The 15,643-nt window shown below is 39.4% G+C and overlaps 1 protein-coding gene across 4 annotated transcripts in view; it reads left to right on the top strand.

Moving 5' to 3' along the window:
- The first annotated feature begins 2,281 nt into the window (after positions 1–2,281).
- Slc9b1 (solute carrier family 9 member B1) overlaps positions 2,282–15,643 on the top strand; it is a 40,828-nt gene continuing 27,466 nt past the window's right edge. The window contains exons 1-6 of one of the 4 annotated variants that reach the window (XM_087897547.1): positions 2,282–2,373; positions 2,616–3,016; positions 8,398–8,473; positions 10,201–10,307; positions 11,302–11,377; positions 13,075–13,195. In XM_087897547.1, coding sequence (XP_087753673.1) covers positions 8,399–8,473; positions 10,201–10,307; positions 11,302–11,377; positions 13,075–13,195 — 379 coding nt within the window. In that variant the 5' untranslated portion in view covers positions 2,282–2,373; positions 2,616–3,016; position 8,398. Of the gene's footprint in view, positions 2,440–2,615; positions 3,017–8,397; positions 8,474–10,200; positions 10,308–11,301; positions 11,378–13,074; positions 13,196–15,643 lie in introns of all 4 variants that reach the window. The other 3 variants (XM_087897550.1, XM_087897548.1, XM_087897549.1) reach the window with 3 other exon arrangements.

Below are 15,643 nucleotides of genomic sequence, written 5' to 3'. Positions count from 1 at the left end.
ATGGGTTTATTATGGGAGCCTCTATTATATTCTATTTGATATTTCTCTTAGTGCCAGTACTATGCTGTTTTTCTTACCGTGGCTGTCTAGTGAAACTTGAAATCATGTATGGTCATATCTCCATCATTGTTCTTTTTGATCAGGTTGCTTCAGCTCTCCAGCGCCTCTTATGATTGAATTTTACATTTTTTTCTTCTTCTCTGAAGAATATCTTTGGGCTATTAATGGGACTGCATTGACTCTGTATTTTGCTTTTGGCAATGTAGACATTTTCACAAGGCGAATTCTACTAATCCATGAACACGGGAGAGCTTTCTACCTCCTAGTATCTTCAATTTGTTTCTTGATTTTTTTTTAAAAAAGTCTTTATTGGTTAAATTTATTCTAAGGTTTTTTTCCACTGAGCAATTATAAATGGGATTTCTTGTTCCTCAGTATACTTATTTGTTAATATGAAGGCTACTGATTTTTATATGTTAATGCTGCATTCTGCCTCTGCTGCAAGTATCATATCTAAGAGTTTTCTGGTGGAGTCTTCAGGATCTTTTGTGTACACAATAATATCATCTGTAAATAAGGATAATTGGACTTCTTTGTTTACTGTTTATAATTCCCTTATCTTTAGACTTTTCTTGATTCTTTGATGATTTCACAACATGCATCCTGTGAGTCCTGACTCCATTCATCTCCCCATCCTTTTATATTTGCCCTCTGCCCTTACAACCTCCCCTCAACGTAAAATAAAACTTAAAAGAAACACACACACACACACACACACACACACACACATACATACACACACGTCTCCATGTGAAAGCTGTAGTGTGACACAGTGAGTCACCCAGTAGTCCCTTGAGTCCTTGTAAGTGTTCAGTACAATGAGTCACTGGTCTGTTTTGAGTCCTCTGACTTCTGCTACATCCTTGACAATGAGCTCTTACTGGGACTCTTCTTGGATATCCTGTTGTTGCCGTACATTGTAGAGATTCTGAAGCTTTGGATTTGCAGGTCTAGCCCCTTCACATGCTCCAGCGGTTCATAGATGGGGTGGATGTTGGTGTGAGCCAACAGATAGCCCTGGTTCTGAGCCTGGGTGGTAGGTGGTTTGGTCAGCCTACGAGTTTTCCCATATCCCTTGGACTGACATGGTCACAGGTGGTAGCCCAGTCTCTGGGCATCCACAGAGCCCTCCGTGGTAACAGGAGCCGTGGGCATCAACACAGACCACCACAGCTGCATCAGGGTCTCAGACCCAGACATGGCCCATGGCAGTAGTGCAGGCCTGGACATCTTTGCAAATCTGCCTTCATACAAGGAATGTACAAATGTAAATCCAAAACCCAGTGAGCATGAACAGCAGGCATCATGAACATGGTGGATAGTCTCATAAATTTAAGTTTTTTTTTTTTTACAAAATCTACATTTCATTTTACCTTTCTGTTTACAGTACCTTTCTAACTTCAAATATACTTTGACATTCATGATCATGTGATAGAAGAGTTCAGCCAATCACATTCTGTTTTTGGGGCGTGCCGCCCTCAGGCTAAAGTCTGCCTATAAACCTAGCAAGCGTGCTCTTTTTCCGCTCTCTTTTTTGCCTGGCTCCTGCGTCTGGACAGATCGTTTGGATTCTGGTGTAAGCTGTTGTAAGTCTTACTTCTGTTTATTAAAGCTGTATATTTTGTATCAAGATAGTCTGGGGACTTTTCATTACCAATCGCCCTGCGGCTTCAATCATGGGAGAATAGGGATTTAAAAAAAAAAAAAAAACTCTGTAAATTCTTACATACAGCATATACTGTATAGCATATTAAGTTTTGATTGTCATATTTGGAGCAATCACAATAACATGACATTCTCAAATGTTTCATTTTAACCATGTTACACCTGTTCTTCAGGGGTGGCCAAGGAGGTGGAAGCTGAGTATTGACAGGAGTGATTTTTTGGCCCTTCCTGAGAATTCCTATGTAATTCGACTAACAAGAAAGGTAAAGAAATAAAAACAGTTCCGGTTATATCACAGGAACTAGAGCTGGGTTTGAAGCCAGTGAACCTAGTGAAGCTGCCTATAACCCCAGCACTTGGGAGACTGAAGCAGGATGCCAGTGAGACTCGTTCCAAAAGAAAAAAAAAATCAAAGAACAAAACAAAATGAAAAAGAAATATTAAAACAAAATTCATGTGATTTAAGTATTTCAGAGCCACATTCTTGACCAGGAAGTCCTTTAAGGGCCCTGCTCCCGGGCCCCGCCCTACTGCTTCCGGGAAATCCCAGCCCAGTTTCCGTCCTGGAGGTTGGGTCCCTGGCTGTCCTGACGCCCTGCCCTGCCCTGCGCGAGGCTTCTGGACGACGGTTGCTGGGTCCCTGGGCCGGTGAGACTTGCTAAAGGGATTGTAGGTTCGCCCAGTTTTCTCAGTCCTTCTGCTCCAGGCCCCCGGGTACCGCTCCTGCTGTAGCCTCCCGTTTGTTAGCTAAGGAAGGCCTCGTCCCTTCCCTTCGCTTCGCGTCCCTCTCCTCACATGGCTCCTCACACTGAAAGCCCTCTTCCGTCATCTTTCTGACTCATTTCTTTCCTCTCTCAACGCATGTCTCTGATTTTTCTTTCTCTCAACAGCCCTTGCCAGTAAGAAAGAAGAGATCTTTCCATCAAGACTGACAGCAAAATTAATCCACTGGGCAGCCGCTGTTTATACAAAATGGCGAATCTGGGGCGATAAAGCGTCACGTGCACCTCTAGTTGCAGATGTGTCCCAGGATTGGCTTTTAATTTCCAGAAGGCGTTCGTTCCTTTCCCCACTCACCGACCCGGATTTTTCTTGTACTTCATCACAGCGGGCGAGCAATTAACAACAATGCTTTTGAAGGAGTAAGGACTGTCATTTCACAGCAGGTGGTGGCGCTGTTTGTGGAATATCACCCTGTTAAGATGCCTTAAAAGCTTGTTACCTAGGTTGTAAGGTTCTCTGTAGGAACGCAAGATATTTTAAGACTGCAAACAAACTCCTGAAAGATCAGGTAGGTTTAATTTTAATATCATCAAAAGAATGCTTAGTGGTTGCCTTTAAGATTGTTTTTTGCATATTTGACAGTTAGAAACAGAGTCCAGTCATATGCATACTTTTTCACACAGTGCCTCAAACTCCATGAATGATCACATTGGTTGATGGAGAGAGGCAGTTGGCACCTACGGAGGCCATCTCTCATACTTCTGGTTTTCTGCAGGGATAAATTGAATTCAATGAATCAAATAATTGTGGGATAATACCAACAGAAGTCCTTACTATTGCATGTGGGTATTCATTCTCCATGTTCATTATCATGCCTATAAAAGGTACATACAGAAGTTGGGGAGATAGCTTAGTCTTAAAAAAGCCTGTTGTGCAAACGAAAGAACCAGGATTTGAATCCATATCCCCTACAGATGCCAGTGTGCATCTGTAACCCTAGCTGGAGGGGTAAAGACAGATGGCCAGCCAGTCTACAGTCTAACCAGTGGGTGAGCCCCAGGTTCAGAGAGAGACCTTGGCTCAAAAACTAAAAGGTAGCAGCTGGGGAGATGCCTCAGTGAGTAAGAACATTTTCAGTGCAAGCATGATGACCTGAGGTCAAATCCCTGGATCTCAAAAAATGTTCATCATCCCTAGTAGTTACAGGAAAAAGTCCTAACGCATCACATCTATCTATCTATCTATCTATCTATCTATCTATCTATCTATCTATCTATCTATCTATCTATCATTTCATTTAGTGTATATATAAGTATATATACACTTATACATATAGAGTTTAAATGAAACTTTCCCATCTGGGATGACAATGCTTATAGACTATCTAACAAAACCTCCAACACCAGACATGAGGAGTTGCCCTCCCCCTCCCCCCCATTAAACTGTTGATCAAGGTTGACCAAGAGACTTCCAAAACATTTGGAAGTCTATTGCTCTTGCCCTTGGTTGCATCTCAGAGGTGGAAGTTAAATCCCCATTGCTGAAGACACTTTAGGCACAGTGCCTTGATGACCTGACCTGGATCTGACCTGAAAACTTCCTGCCTGAGGAGGAGCTAAGAAATATCTCAAAAAATGTTCACCATCCCTAGTAATTAGGGAAGTAAAAAAGTAAAACAACTGCGATTTCATCATGCCCCAGTCAGAATGGCAAAGATCAGCAAAACAACAATAAATGCTGAAGAAGATGTGGGAAGTGGGAACCTTCATTCACTTTCTTTGTCTTTTGACAACTCTCTGTTCAGATCCTAAACCCATTTTTGAATAAGTCATTTTTTTGTCTTTGTTTCCTGAATTCTTTCTATATTCTGGATATTAACCCTATGTCAGATGTTTAGGTACATCTCCCATTCCATGGGCTTCCTCTTCATGAAATTGTTTCATGAAAGTTTCATGACCATGCAGAAACTTTTTAGTTTTATGAGGTCCCACTGGTCAGTTGTTGACTTTAGTTCCTGGGCCTCTGGGACCCCGTTCAGAAAGTTCTTTCCTACACCCGGATCCTGTAGGGAACTGCCCATGCTTGCTTCTGACAGTTTCCTATTTAGGTTCTTGGTTCAGTTAGCTCCTTTTTGTGCAGGATGGTATATGCGGGTCAAATTTCATTCTTCTTCTGTATGTGGCCATCTAGTTTTTTTCAGCACCATTTGTTGTAGATACTGTCATCTCTCCAGTGTCTGCTTTTGGCACATAGGTCATAGATGTCAGAAAACTCATGAGCACCTACGAAGCCAGTTCTAGGGGAACTCTAACATCACTGGCCTCTGCTGGCACATGACTTAGGCCATTGTCCTTGGAGAAGGCATATGCTGTGGTTTCTACATTTTGAATTTGTTGAGGCTTGTTTTATGGCCTGGCTTATCCTTGGGAATATCCATGATGAGGATAATGAGTATTCTTCATCCACTGCATCAAAGGTTCTAAAAATATCTATCAGACCCATATTTGTTTAATTTTGAAGTTTCTTAATTGAGGTTTGTTTGCTTTTATTGGAAGTATTATATAATTGGTATTGGAGGCTTGTGCATATATATTTACAATAATAACATCATCCTTTTTTTAAAGATTGTTCTTAATCAACACATGGTTACACCTCTGTGTCTCCTTGCAATTTCTATCTTAAAGTCTATAATGTGGTATTAGCTTTTCCACTTGGTTTTTGACTTGAATAAAAATTTTCTCCCATCCCTTCACTTCCAGTCCTGGTTGGTGTCTTCACTAATGCTTTGAGTTTCTTGTGAGCAGCATGTTTTGGGGCCATTGGTTCTGTGTGTGTGTGTGTGTGTGTGTGTGTGTGTGTGTGTGAGTGTATTTAGTGAGCATAAAACTTCTAACCTGGAAATTTAATCAATTTAATTATTATCAATAGGTAAAGACTTGCTTCTGTTGTTAATTTTTTCTCTGATTGTTTTATATATCCTTTATCTCCTGTTGTCTATCTTTGGTTGTATTCTGTTTTGATAAGATTTGGTAATTTTCTCTTTTGTGTATCTGTTTTACTAGTGCATTTTATACTTTTATGTGTTTTAATTATGATATGTTATTGTTTGTTTCTGTGTGTAGGATCCCTTAAGCTCTTGGGAGGTAGGAAGTGTAAGTAATGCTTATCTTGTAAATGGAGACTGCTTTTTTGTTTCCCGGCCACCCAGACCCGAATAATCAAACAAAAACTATATTAATTACAACACTGTTGGGCTGATGGCTCAGGCATATTTCTAGCTAGCTCTCACATCTTAAATTAACCCATTTCTATTAGTCTGTGTGTTGCCACAAGGCTGTGGCTTACTGGTAAGTTTCGGGCATCTTTCTCCTTCAGCAGCTACATGTCATCTGCCTGACTCTACCTTCTTTCTCCCAGCATTCTGTTTAGTTTTTTCACCTAGCTATATTCTGTCCTGTCATAGGCCAAAATAGTTCTTTATTAACCAATGGTAATAAAACATATTCACAGCATACAGGGGGGGAATCCCACATCAGTAATGCGTTTCCTGAATTTTTACTTGTCATAGAAATACTTAACTTCTGGAGTTCTGACTGATTATAATTATTATTAGTTGGCAGTATTTACTCATTTTGAAACAAGGTCTTGCTATAGTACAGGCTTCTCCTCAAACATGTGACCTTCCTGTCTCAACCTTCTAAGTGCTGGAACAGCAGATGTCCCTCACACCCAACTTGGCACTTTTTTTCTTCTAGCAGTGTGAATATGTCACCTTATTCTCTTGGCTGTAAAATTCTACTGAGAAATCTACTTTGTGTCTAAGGGATTCCCTCATATATGTGTTATGCTACATTCTTGCTGACAGCTGTTTGCATATGTACATGTGTATATTAAAGGCAAGAATCTGCATAGGGAGACCATGTGGCTCTTCTTTCTGCATTTGGGTGACCTTGTTTAATATTATAATTTCCAAGTCCATTCATTTTCCAGTAGATTTCATTTGTTTTGGACCCAAAGGGTATTCTTTTTTGTCTGGATCACAATTCACTGTCCATTCATCTGTACCATAATGGCTAATTAGGGTTCCTCTTTATATCCTCTCCAAAATTTGTCATCAGATTTCTAGATGCTAGCCATTCTGACTGGAGTGGGTTGGTATCTCACAGTCATTTTAATTTACACTTCCTAATTGCTAGGAATGTTGAACACTTTTAAAATTATTTTTGGCCCTTCATGTTTATTCTTTGGAAAACTACATTAATTGCTTAACTCTTAACTGTATTTTTTTTCACATGTTGAGTATTTCAGATCCAAGATTACTTGATACTTTTTGCATTCCCTCTCTTTACTGAATTTCTTTTTCATGTGATAAATTGTTTTTTCATTTTTAGGATTGACACTATGTATTCTTTTGTGTATTGAATTTTCCTCGAGTTGTTTTGAAGTCTTTTGACACTCTCTCATCTTCCTTTCCTTTGGCCTTTTTACCACCGTTGGAGATGTGTGCTGCCCTAATTTTCATGGTTTATATATCCATATGCTGATATTTGCATAGATGATTCATCTGCTACTTCTCACAGTTTTCTAGAGTGACCTCCCCCCTGAAGACTGTTTATGTGTATAGGTGACACTGGCTTTGGTCCCAGGTGGATGCAATAGTGGAGTTTTGTTGGAGGTTCCTAAGGTATCGTCATTATCAAGGATAATATGGCAGCAAGTTTGCTAATAATTCTGTGTGGCTCATGCAGCCCCAAAAGCAGAGTTCCCAGCAATTTCACTAGGCTGTGGGCGACAAGAGGTAGTCTGGCCTTACACCAAAAGTTATAAGGTCCCCCCCCCTTTATGTTCTGGAGTTGCAAACAGGATAAGACAATCCATTTTTAGGGTTCGGACATTTTCATTGCCACTGCCTGGGAAGGTGCCAAGCACCATGTCCCCGACTATGTGTTACCACGGTAAATGGCTCTGCTCTTAGCCCTTATCAAAAAGAATGCACTTTGACTGTGAGGTGTAACTCTTGTAACCTTTTTCATCTTATTGCCTCAAGCCTCATTTGAAAAAATGCATATTTAAGGCAGGTGAACAAAGAAGCAAGGGAGGATTGAAGCTGAGGACAGAGAATTAGAGGACAGAAGAATAGACAGAACAATAAAGAGCATGACCAGAACAGCACGTGTGTGGTTTACTCCACACCCCTCAGATAGAAAACCCTTAAGCTCAGTTTCACTATGCTGTGGAGCTTTACTTGGAACCCTGGGAGTCGCCTTGACAGCTGGACTTTGAAGGCTACCAATATCATTTAATTTCCTTGAAGTCTCACAGAGACGTGAAACACACTAGTTAGTGGTTGAAATAAAGAACTGGTTATCTCTCACATGCTTTTAATATATTGCCCATTATTATGAAATTGTTGAGAAATAATATATTTCTACATGTCAAAACTTAGGCACTTTGGGCCAGTGAAATGGGTTAGCAAGTAGAGGCATTTGCCGTCAAACAGGATGACTTGAGTCCATCCCCTGGGATCCACATAGAAGAAACTGACTTCAGCAAATGATCCTCTGATTTCCACACACACGGATAAATAAACATAATAAAACATTTAAGCTTGAGTTTGTGGCTTTGATTAATAACTTTAAGAGGATATTTTAAAGTTTTGAGAGGGAGAGGAGAGAGAGAGAGAGACAGCACACATAGGAAGTAATTTGTGGAAACAGTTCTTCTACCATGCGGTTCCTAGGGATTGAACTCAGGTCGTCAGACTTGGCAGCTGAGCCATCTCACTGGCCTTACGTGAGTATTTAGATTTTTTTTTTTTCTGTAAAGATGTCTTACTTGGCTATGATAAAATTTTAGTATTTAAATATTAATGTTCCTTAACCAAATGTGTTTCCATATGGATTTATAGATTTGCCTTTTCTCTCAAATTATTTTTCTCTTAAATATTAGCATGAGCAACACAGCATCAGACATAAAGGATGATGATTCCCAGCCAGCAGTTTCTCAATTATCTACAATTACTCAGGTGAAAAATTAAATCTCCATTGTAATATAGGGTGTCTAAATCCATGTAGAGTTCTGGGGAGACGGCTCACTGGGAGAGCATGAGGATCTGAGCACCCACATGGAAAGCCAAGCATGGTGCATGTACGTACAATCCCAGCAGAGACAACTGAAGCCTGGAAACCCATCTGCCAGACAACTGCCCATGCTGAAACAGAGTCTTCTGTTCACTGAGACATCCCAGGCTACGGAGCAGAACACTGTTTGGTTCTTTTATATAGATTTCTCTTAGATATGTCTGTAAAAACTGAAAACAATATCATTTTGAAGTAGCTTAAATTTTAATGGGTTCTAGAAAATGAGCAGAGAGGACGAGACAGGTGAAAGGAATTACTGCAGTGGGTTTTTTGGACCTAGATTGGGTAGGTTTTAGCAATAAGGCAAATATGGCGTATTCCCTTCTGTGTGGCAGAAAATTTGAGCAGTTGAAATCAAAAGTTATGTATTTTGAAGAAAGCAGAAGGTAGGGGTTGTCTTCTAAGCATAAGGCATAAGCCATTAAATCATTTGCTATGCTAGCTTTACTAAATATATATTTAGTATATATATTTTTATATAATAAGTTTATATTTAGAATTATAAATTGCTATTTTTTTCAATAGAGATTCCAACAATTCTTAAGCCAGAAAGTACAGTGTAATATTATAAACATCCCATCTTGCTTCTCATTACTTTATCTGTAATTAATTTATCCTACTTTATGTCCATTTATTGTACACTCTGAAATGTAGGATGGTTTGATTTACTGTGTGTGACTTGTGACTTTCCATAACCCTAATAAAAGCCATCCGCTGTGTTTTCAGCATTCCTTACAGTGATGTAGACTCCAAAAAACACCTCTATCCTCAAATACAACAGACAGGTCATTAGATCTGACAACTGTGTCTCAAAGAACTGCAGACTGTGTACTTAGCAGCCAGGTGCACTGTTGGCTCCATCATAGCCGTTCATGCTAACCCTCTAAGCCTCGGTTATCTATGCAGCCTAGCTTTATATACTTCTGCAGAAGTGCACTCAGAATGTGAGCACACACTGAGGTTTGGCATGCACGTACACCCACTTGCCACTCCTCTGTCATGACAGTTGTACCGTAGACACAAAGATCACCATTCCAAGGTTAATTCTGGACTTGTTGTGGGAACTGTTTACACCAGGAGACGCTTCCGTTCATTCTCACAAACCACAGATAGTTCACTAAATCAGCAGTTTCATAATTATATTCAAAGGTTAGGAGGGAGGACTGGCATATACCATAAATTATCACAATGTGTTATATGTGTAAGTATTAGTGGCAGCAAGCTTCAATTTCTGAGGATGTGGCCTCTGATTTTTCTCATTTTTTAAGTTATATTATTTTTATATTTAACTTTGCAATTTAGTTATATTTTCATTTCAGGAAAGTTTTGGGGATTAATCTGAGGAAGATAGAGAAAGGGTGGACAGGTTCAGTTGTTGAGCCTGCACTCGAGTCTCGCTTGTTCAGTATATAGATAGTGATACCGACGGAGGAGAGGCAACCGTATTAGCATGGGAGTCATGGTTTCTTTCACAATAGTGTGCTGTTACATCCCCTATTTCTGAAGAGTGTGATATGTGTTCCCCATGAATTTAGTTTTGAAATGTAGGGATTGCTTACATTCCTAAAATTATGGAGAGTACAGTTGTTAAAGAGTTGTTGTTTTCCTTCAGATTCCCCGTGAGTCTGCTGATATTTCAAATGAGGAAATGAAGAATATGAAACAACAGCTTCCGTGGGAAGGTTCCAAGCACCGTGTCCCCAACTATGTGTTACCACGGTAAATGGCTCTGCTCTTAGCCCTTATCAAAAGGAATGCACTTTGACTGTGAGGTGTAACTCTTGTAACCTTTTTCATCTTATTGCCTCAAGCCTCATTGGAAAAAATACATATTTAAGGCAGGTGAACAAAGAAGCAAGGGAGGATTGAAGCTGAGGACAGAGAATTAGAGGACAGAAGAATAGACAGAACAATAAAGAGCATGACCAGAACAGCACGTGTGTGGTTTACTCCACACCCCTCAGATAGAAAACCCTTAAGCTCAGTTTCACTATGCTGTGGAGCTTTACTTGGAACCCTGGGAGTCGCCTTGACAGCTGGACTTTGAAGGCTACCAATATCATTTAATTTCCTTGAAGTCTCACAGAGACGTGAAACACACTAGTTAGTGGTTGAAATAAAGAACTGGTTATCTCTCACATGCTTTTAATATATTGCCCATTATTATGAAATTGTTGAGAAATAATATATTTCTACATGTCAAAACTTAGGCACTTTGGGCCAGTGAAATGGGTTAGCAAGTAGAGGCATTTGCCGTCAAACAGGATGACTTGAGTCCATCCCCTGGGATCCACATAGAAGAAACTGACTTCAGCAAATGATCCTCTGATTTCCACACACACGGATAAATAAACATAATAAAACATTTAAGCTTGAGTTTGTGGCTTTGATTAATAACTTTAAGAGGATATTTTAAAGTTTTGAGAGGGAGAGGAGAGAGAGAGAGAGAGACAGCACACATAGGAAGTAATTTGTGGAAACAGTTCTTCTACCATGCGGTTCCTAGGGATTGAACTCAGGTCGTCAGACTTGGCAGCTGAGCCATCTCACTGGCCTTACGTGAGTATTTAGATTTTTTTTTTCTGTAAAGATGTCTTACTTGGCTATGATAAAATTTTAGTATTTAAATATTAATGTTCCTTAACCAAATGTGTTTCCATATGGATTTATAGATTTGCCTTTTCTCTCAAATTATTTTTCTCTTAAATATTAGCATGAGCAACACAGCATCAGACATAAAGGATGATGATTCCCAGCCAGCAGTTTCTCAATTATCTACAATTACTCAGGTGAAAAATTAAATCTCCATTGTAATATAGGGTGTCTAAATCCATGTAGAGTTCTGGGGAGACGGCTCACTGGGAGAGCATGAGGATCTGAGCACCCACATGGAAAGCCAAGCATGGTGCATGTACGTACAATCCCAGCAGAGACAACTGAAGCCTGGAAACCCATCTGCCAGACAACTGCCCATGCTGAAACAGAGTCTTCTGTTCACTGAGACATCCCAGGCTACGGAGCAGAACACTGTTTGGTTCTTTTATATAGATTTCTCTTAGATATGTCTGTAAAAACTGAAAACTATCATCTTGAAGTAGCTTAAATTTTAATGGGTTCTAGAAAATGAGCAGAGAGGACGAGACAGGTGAAAGGAATTACTGCAGTGGGTTTTTTGGACCTAGATTGGGTAGGTTTTAGCAATAAGGCAAATATGGCGTATTCCCTTCTGTGTGGCAGAAAATTTGAGCAGTTGAAATCAAAAGTTATGTATTTTGAAGAAAGCAGAAGGTAGGGGTTGTCTTCTAAGCATAAGGCGTAAGCCATTAAATCATTTGTTACTCTAGCTTTACTAAATAATTGTTTATATTTAGAATTATAAATTGCTATTTTTTTCAATAGAGATTCCAACAATTCTTAAGCCAGAAAGTACAGTGTAATATTATAAACATCCCATCTTGCTTCTCATTACTTTATCTGTAATTAATTTATCCTACTTTATGTCCATTTATTGTACACTCTGAAATGTAGGATGGTTTGATTTACTGTGTGTGACTTGTGACTTTCCATAACCCTAATAAAAGCCATCCGCTGTGTTTTCAGCATTCCTTACAGTGATGTAGACTCCAAAAAACACCTCTATCCTCAAATACAACAGACAGGTCATTAGATCTGACAACTGTGTCTCAAAGAACTGCAGACTGTGTACTTAGCAGCCAGGTGCACTGTTGGCTCCATCATAGCCGTTCATGCTAACCCTCTAAGCCTCGGTTATCTATGCAGCCTAGCTTTATATACTTCTGCAGAAGTGCACTCAGAATGTGAGCACACACTGAGGTTTGGCATGCACGTACACCCACTTGCCACTCCTCTGTCATGACAGTTGTACCGTAGACACAAAGATCACCATTCCAAGGTTAATTCTGGACTTGTTGTGGGAACTGTTTACACCAGGAGACGCTTCCGTTCATTCTCACAAACCACAGATAGTTCACTAAATCAGCAGTTTCATAATTATATTCAAAGGTTAGGAGGGAGGACTGACATATACCATAAATTATCACAATGTGTAATATGTGTAAGTATTAGTGGCAGCAAGCTTCAATTTCTGAGGATGTGGCCTCTGATTTTTCTCATTTTTTAAGTTATATTATTTTTATATTTAACTTTGCAATTTAGTTATATTTTCATTTCAGGAAAGTTTTGGGGATTAATCTGAGGAAGATAGAGAAAGGGTGGACAGGTTCAGTTGTTGAGCCTGCACTCGAGTCTCGCTTGTTCAGTATATAGATAGTGATACCGACGGAGGAGAGGCAACCGTATTAGCATGGGAGTCATGGTTTCTTTCACAATAGTGTGCTGTTACATCCCCTATTTCTGAAGAGTGTGATATGTGTTCCCCATGAATTTAGTTTTGAAATGTAGGAATTGCTTACATTCCTAAAATTATGGAGAGTACAGTTGTTAAAGAGTTGTTATTTTCCTTCAGATTCCCAGTGAGTCTGCTGATATTTCATATGAAGAAATGAAGAAAATGAAACAACAGGTGAACAGAAGTACTAATAGTTTTTGTCCTCCACAAGGAATATTCAGTAAAGTAATTACAGATGGTATGTGAAATAAATGTATGTGGGGAGATAATGAGAAATACATGTGCCTCATACAATGCAGATCATAAGGCCACTGTGTAAGATGTATATCTCAGATAGCAAGCTCATTTCTGATCCATATGTAGACAGAACAAATATTTCCTTATCCTTTTAAAACCAAAGTATTAATTGATTTATAGTTTATTCTTTTCCATGTGTCCTAATGTTAAATTTGGAGGTTAGAATCGGTGTTAATTGAAGATTCTTGTTGGAAACTTCTTTTGTTGGTTTAGTTAGCTAGAAGTAATAATATCCCTGGCAATGCTAAGGTTTTTCCATTAGTCCCCAGATTTTAAAATAACTGTGATCTTATATAAAATTTGCATCTTATTGTTGCCAAATATTCATGAAGAGTTTTTCCTGTTTCTTTTTAAAATTTTATTTATTTTTAGTGCATTGGTGTCTTGCCTGCATGTATGTCTGTATGATGGTATCAGATCCCCTAGAATTGGAGTTACAGACAGCATGTACCACAGTACCATGTGGGTACTGGGAATTAAACCTGAGTCCTTGGAAGAGCAGGCAGTGCTCTTAAGTGTTGAACCATCTCTCCAACCCCCTGGTTTTTTTTTTATTTCTTTATGAATATTCTACACAATTAGACTCAGATTTTACACTTGATATTGGACAGAATATCAAATAGATTTATTTAAAAAGAAGTATTTAGTGAATATGAAATTAATAAGATTTTGTGAAATATGATTAAATATTGGAAATACATATATATTATAGTCTTGCTAGAAGAAAAATATTAGGAACATGGTAAGAGCCAGGAGTTCCTAAGACCTCTCTTTTTCAGTCTACCTCTTCTTGAATGGTGAGATACTTCTATCCCATGGCTCCTAGTACCTAATGTCTTCTGTGAGTGTCTTCTATCAATGTTGTTTGTTCTCTCGTGGGTTCACTGTGTATGTGCTTGTTGTAAAACTTAGTAGACTTCTAGCAATTTGGAGGGGAATTTTATTCAGGTGAGGGCACACTTTGAGGTGAGTTCATCTTCTCCTCCTGCCTTGTTTTTGAGAAAATATGTCTTCTTATTTTAGATCTCCAACTTCTTTCAGTTTTGTTGACTGCAACACATTTCTCCCTCTTGGGCTGATCCTGCTCCCTGTTAGCAGCTTTCTGTGGCAGGTATTCCATGGCTCTGGCATCTCCAATACCTTGGGGTCTCCAAGACAATCCAGACTTCACCTTCACAGCTTCACACAATGGCCTCTATAGGCCTCCATGCAGGGACACCCCCTGACACCGCAGCTTTCTTTAGTCATAGGGGGTGATTCCATTACAATTTTCTTCTGTCCTTGACTCTGATGTCAGAATCACATGGCTGAAGCTGCCAAGTTCTACTGCTGACTGGGGCTGGAACATGATCCCTTCATTCAATTACATCTTAAATCAGCTCTCAGTTATCCATGATTTCCTTCACTGCCTAAACTTGGCTGTCCTGGAATTTGCTCTGTAGAATAGGCTGGCGTTGAACTCAGAGATCTGCCTGTCTCTGTCTCCTCAGTGCTGGGACTAAAGGTGTGGGCCTCCATGCTTGGACTTAAGCTGTCTTTAATTACTTTTCACAAGTTGGAAGCTTAGCTGGGTGGGCTCTTGTCTTGAGGACACCACTCTCTTTATTCCTTTTAATATCAAGCTTTTCTTGAATCTTTTTATCTCCTCAAACACAGGACTTAGCCCATTCCACTTCCTGGTACCCATTTTCTCTCAAATTGTACATCATGTAACTTTCTCTGCTCAGCTAGTTTATTTTCCTTTTTTTTTGTTTGTTTGGTTGGTTGGTTTTGGTTTTTGTTGTTGTTGTTTTGTTTTTTGTTTTGTTTGGGTTTTTTTTGAGACAGGGTTTCCCTGTAGCTTTGGAGCCTGGCCTGGAACTCACTCTGTAGACCAGGCTGGCCTCAAACTCTCAGAGATCTGCCTGCCTCTGCCTCCTGAGTGCTGGGATTAAAGGCATGATTTGTATAAGAGTGACCACTAATAACCATACAACAGAGTCAATGCTAGGCTGTTTTGAGATTTCCAGTGTCATTGGAATTAATTTAAAACTCTTCACTTTAGCCTCAATCAGACTTTTCAGACAAGGACAGAAAGTAGCCACTTTCTACGCCAAAACATCACATGTTAATGTTCTCCTTTGAAACCTCCTTAGCTGTGCTCCCACAGTTGAAATCACCCTCAGCACTACTGCCTTCTATGTTCCTACTAGGATGATCCATTAATGCTTAGAACACTCCACTGCTTTCCTAACCCAAAATCTCAAAAGTCTACATTACTCCAAACATAAGCACAGGCAGGACTATTGCAGTAATATAACAGTCCTGGCACCAACTTCTATCTTAGAATTTCTGTTGCTGTGAAGAGACACCATGACCACAGCAATTTTTATAAAGGAAAACATAATTG

This window comes from Myodes glareolus, chromosome 17 (assembly GCF_982192425.1).
Source record: "Myodes glareolus chromosome 17, mMyoGla1.1, whole genome shotgun sequence".
Classification (NCBI taxonomy): domain Eukaryota; kingdom Metazoa; phylum Chordata; class Mammalia; order Rodentia; family Cricetidae; genus Myodes; species Myodes glareolus.
Note: the sequence above shows the minus strand (reverse complement) of the source record. Positions and strands in the feature narration are given on the sequence as shown.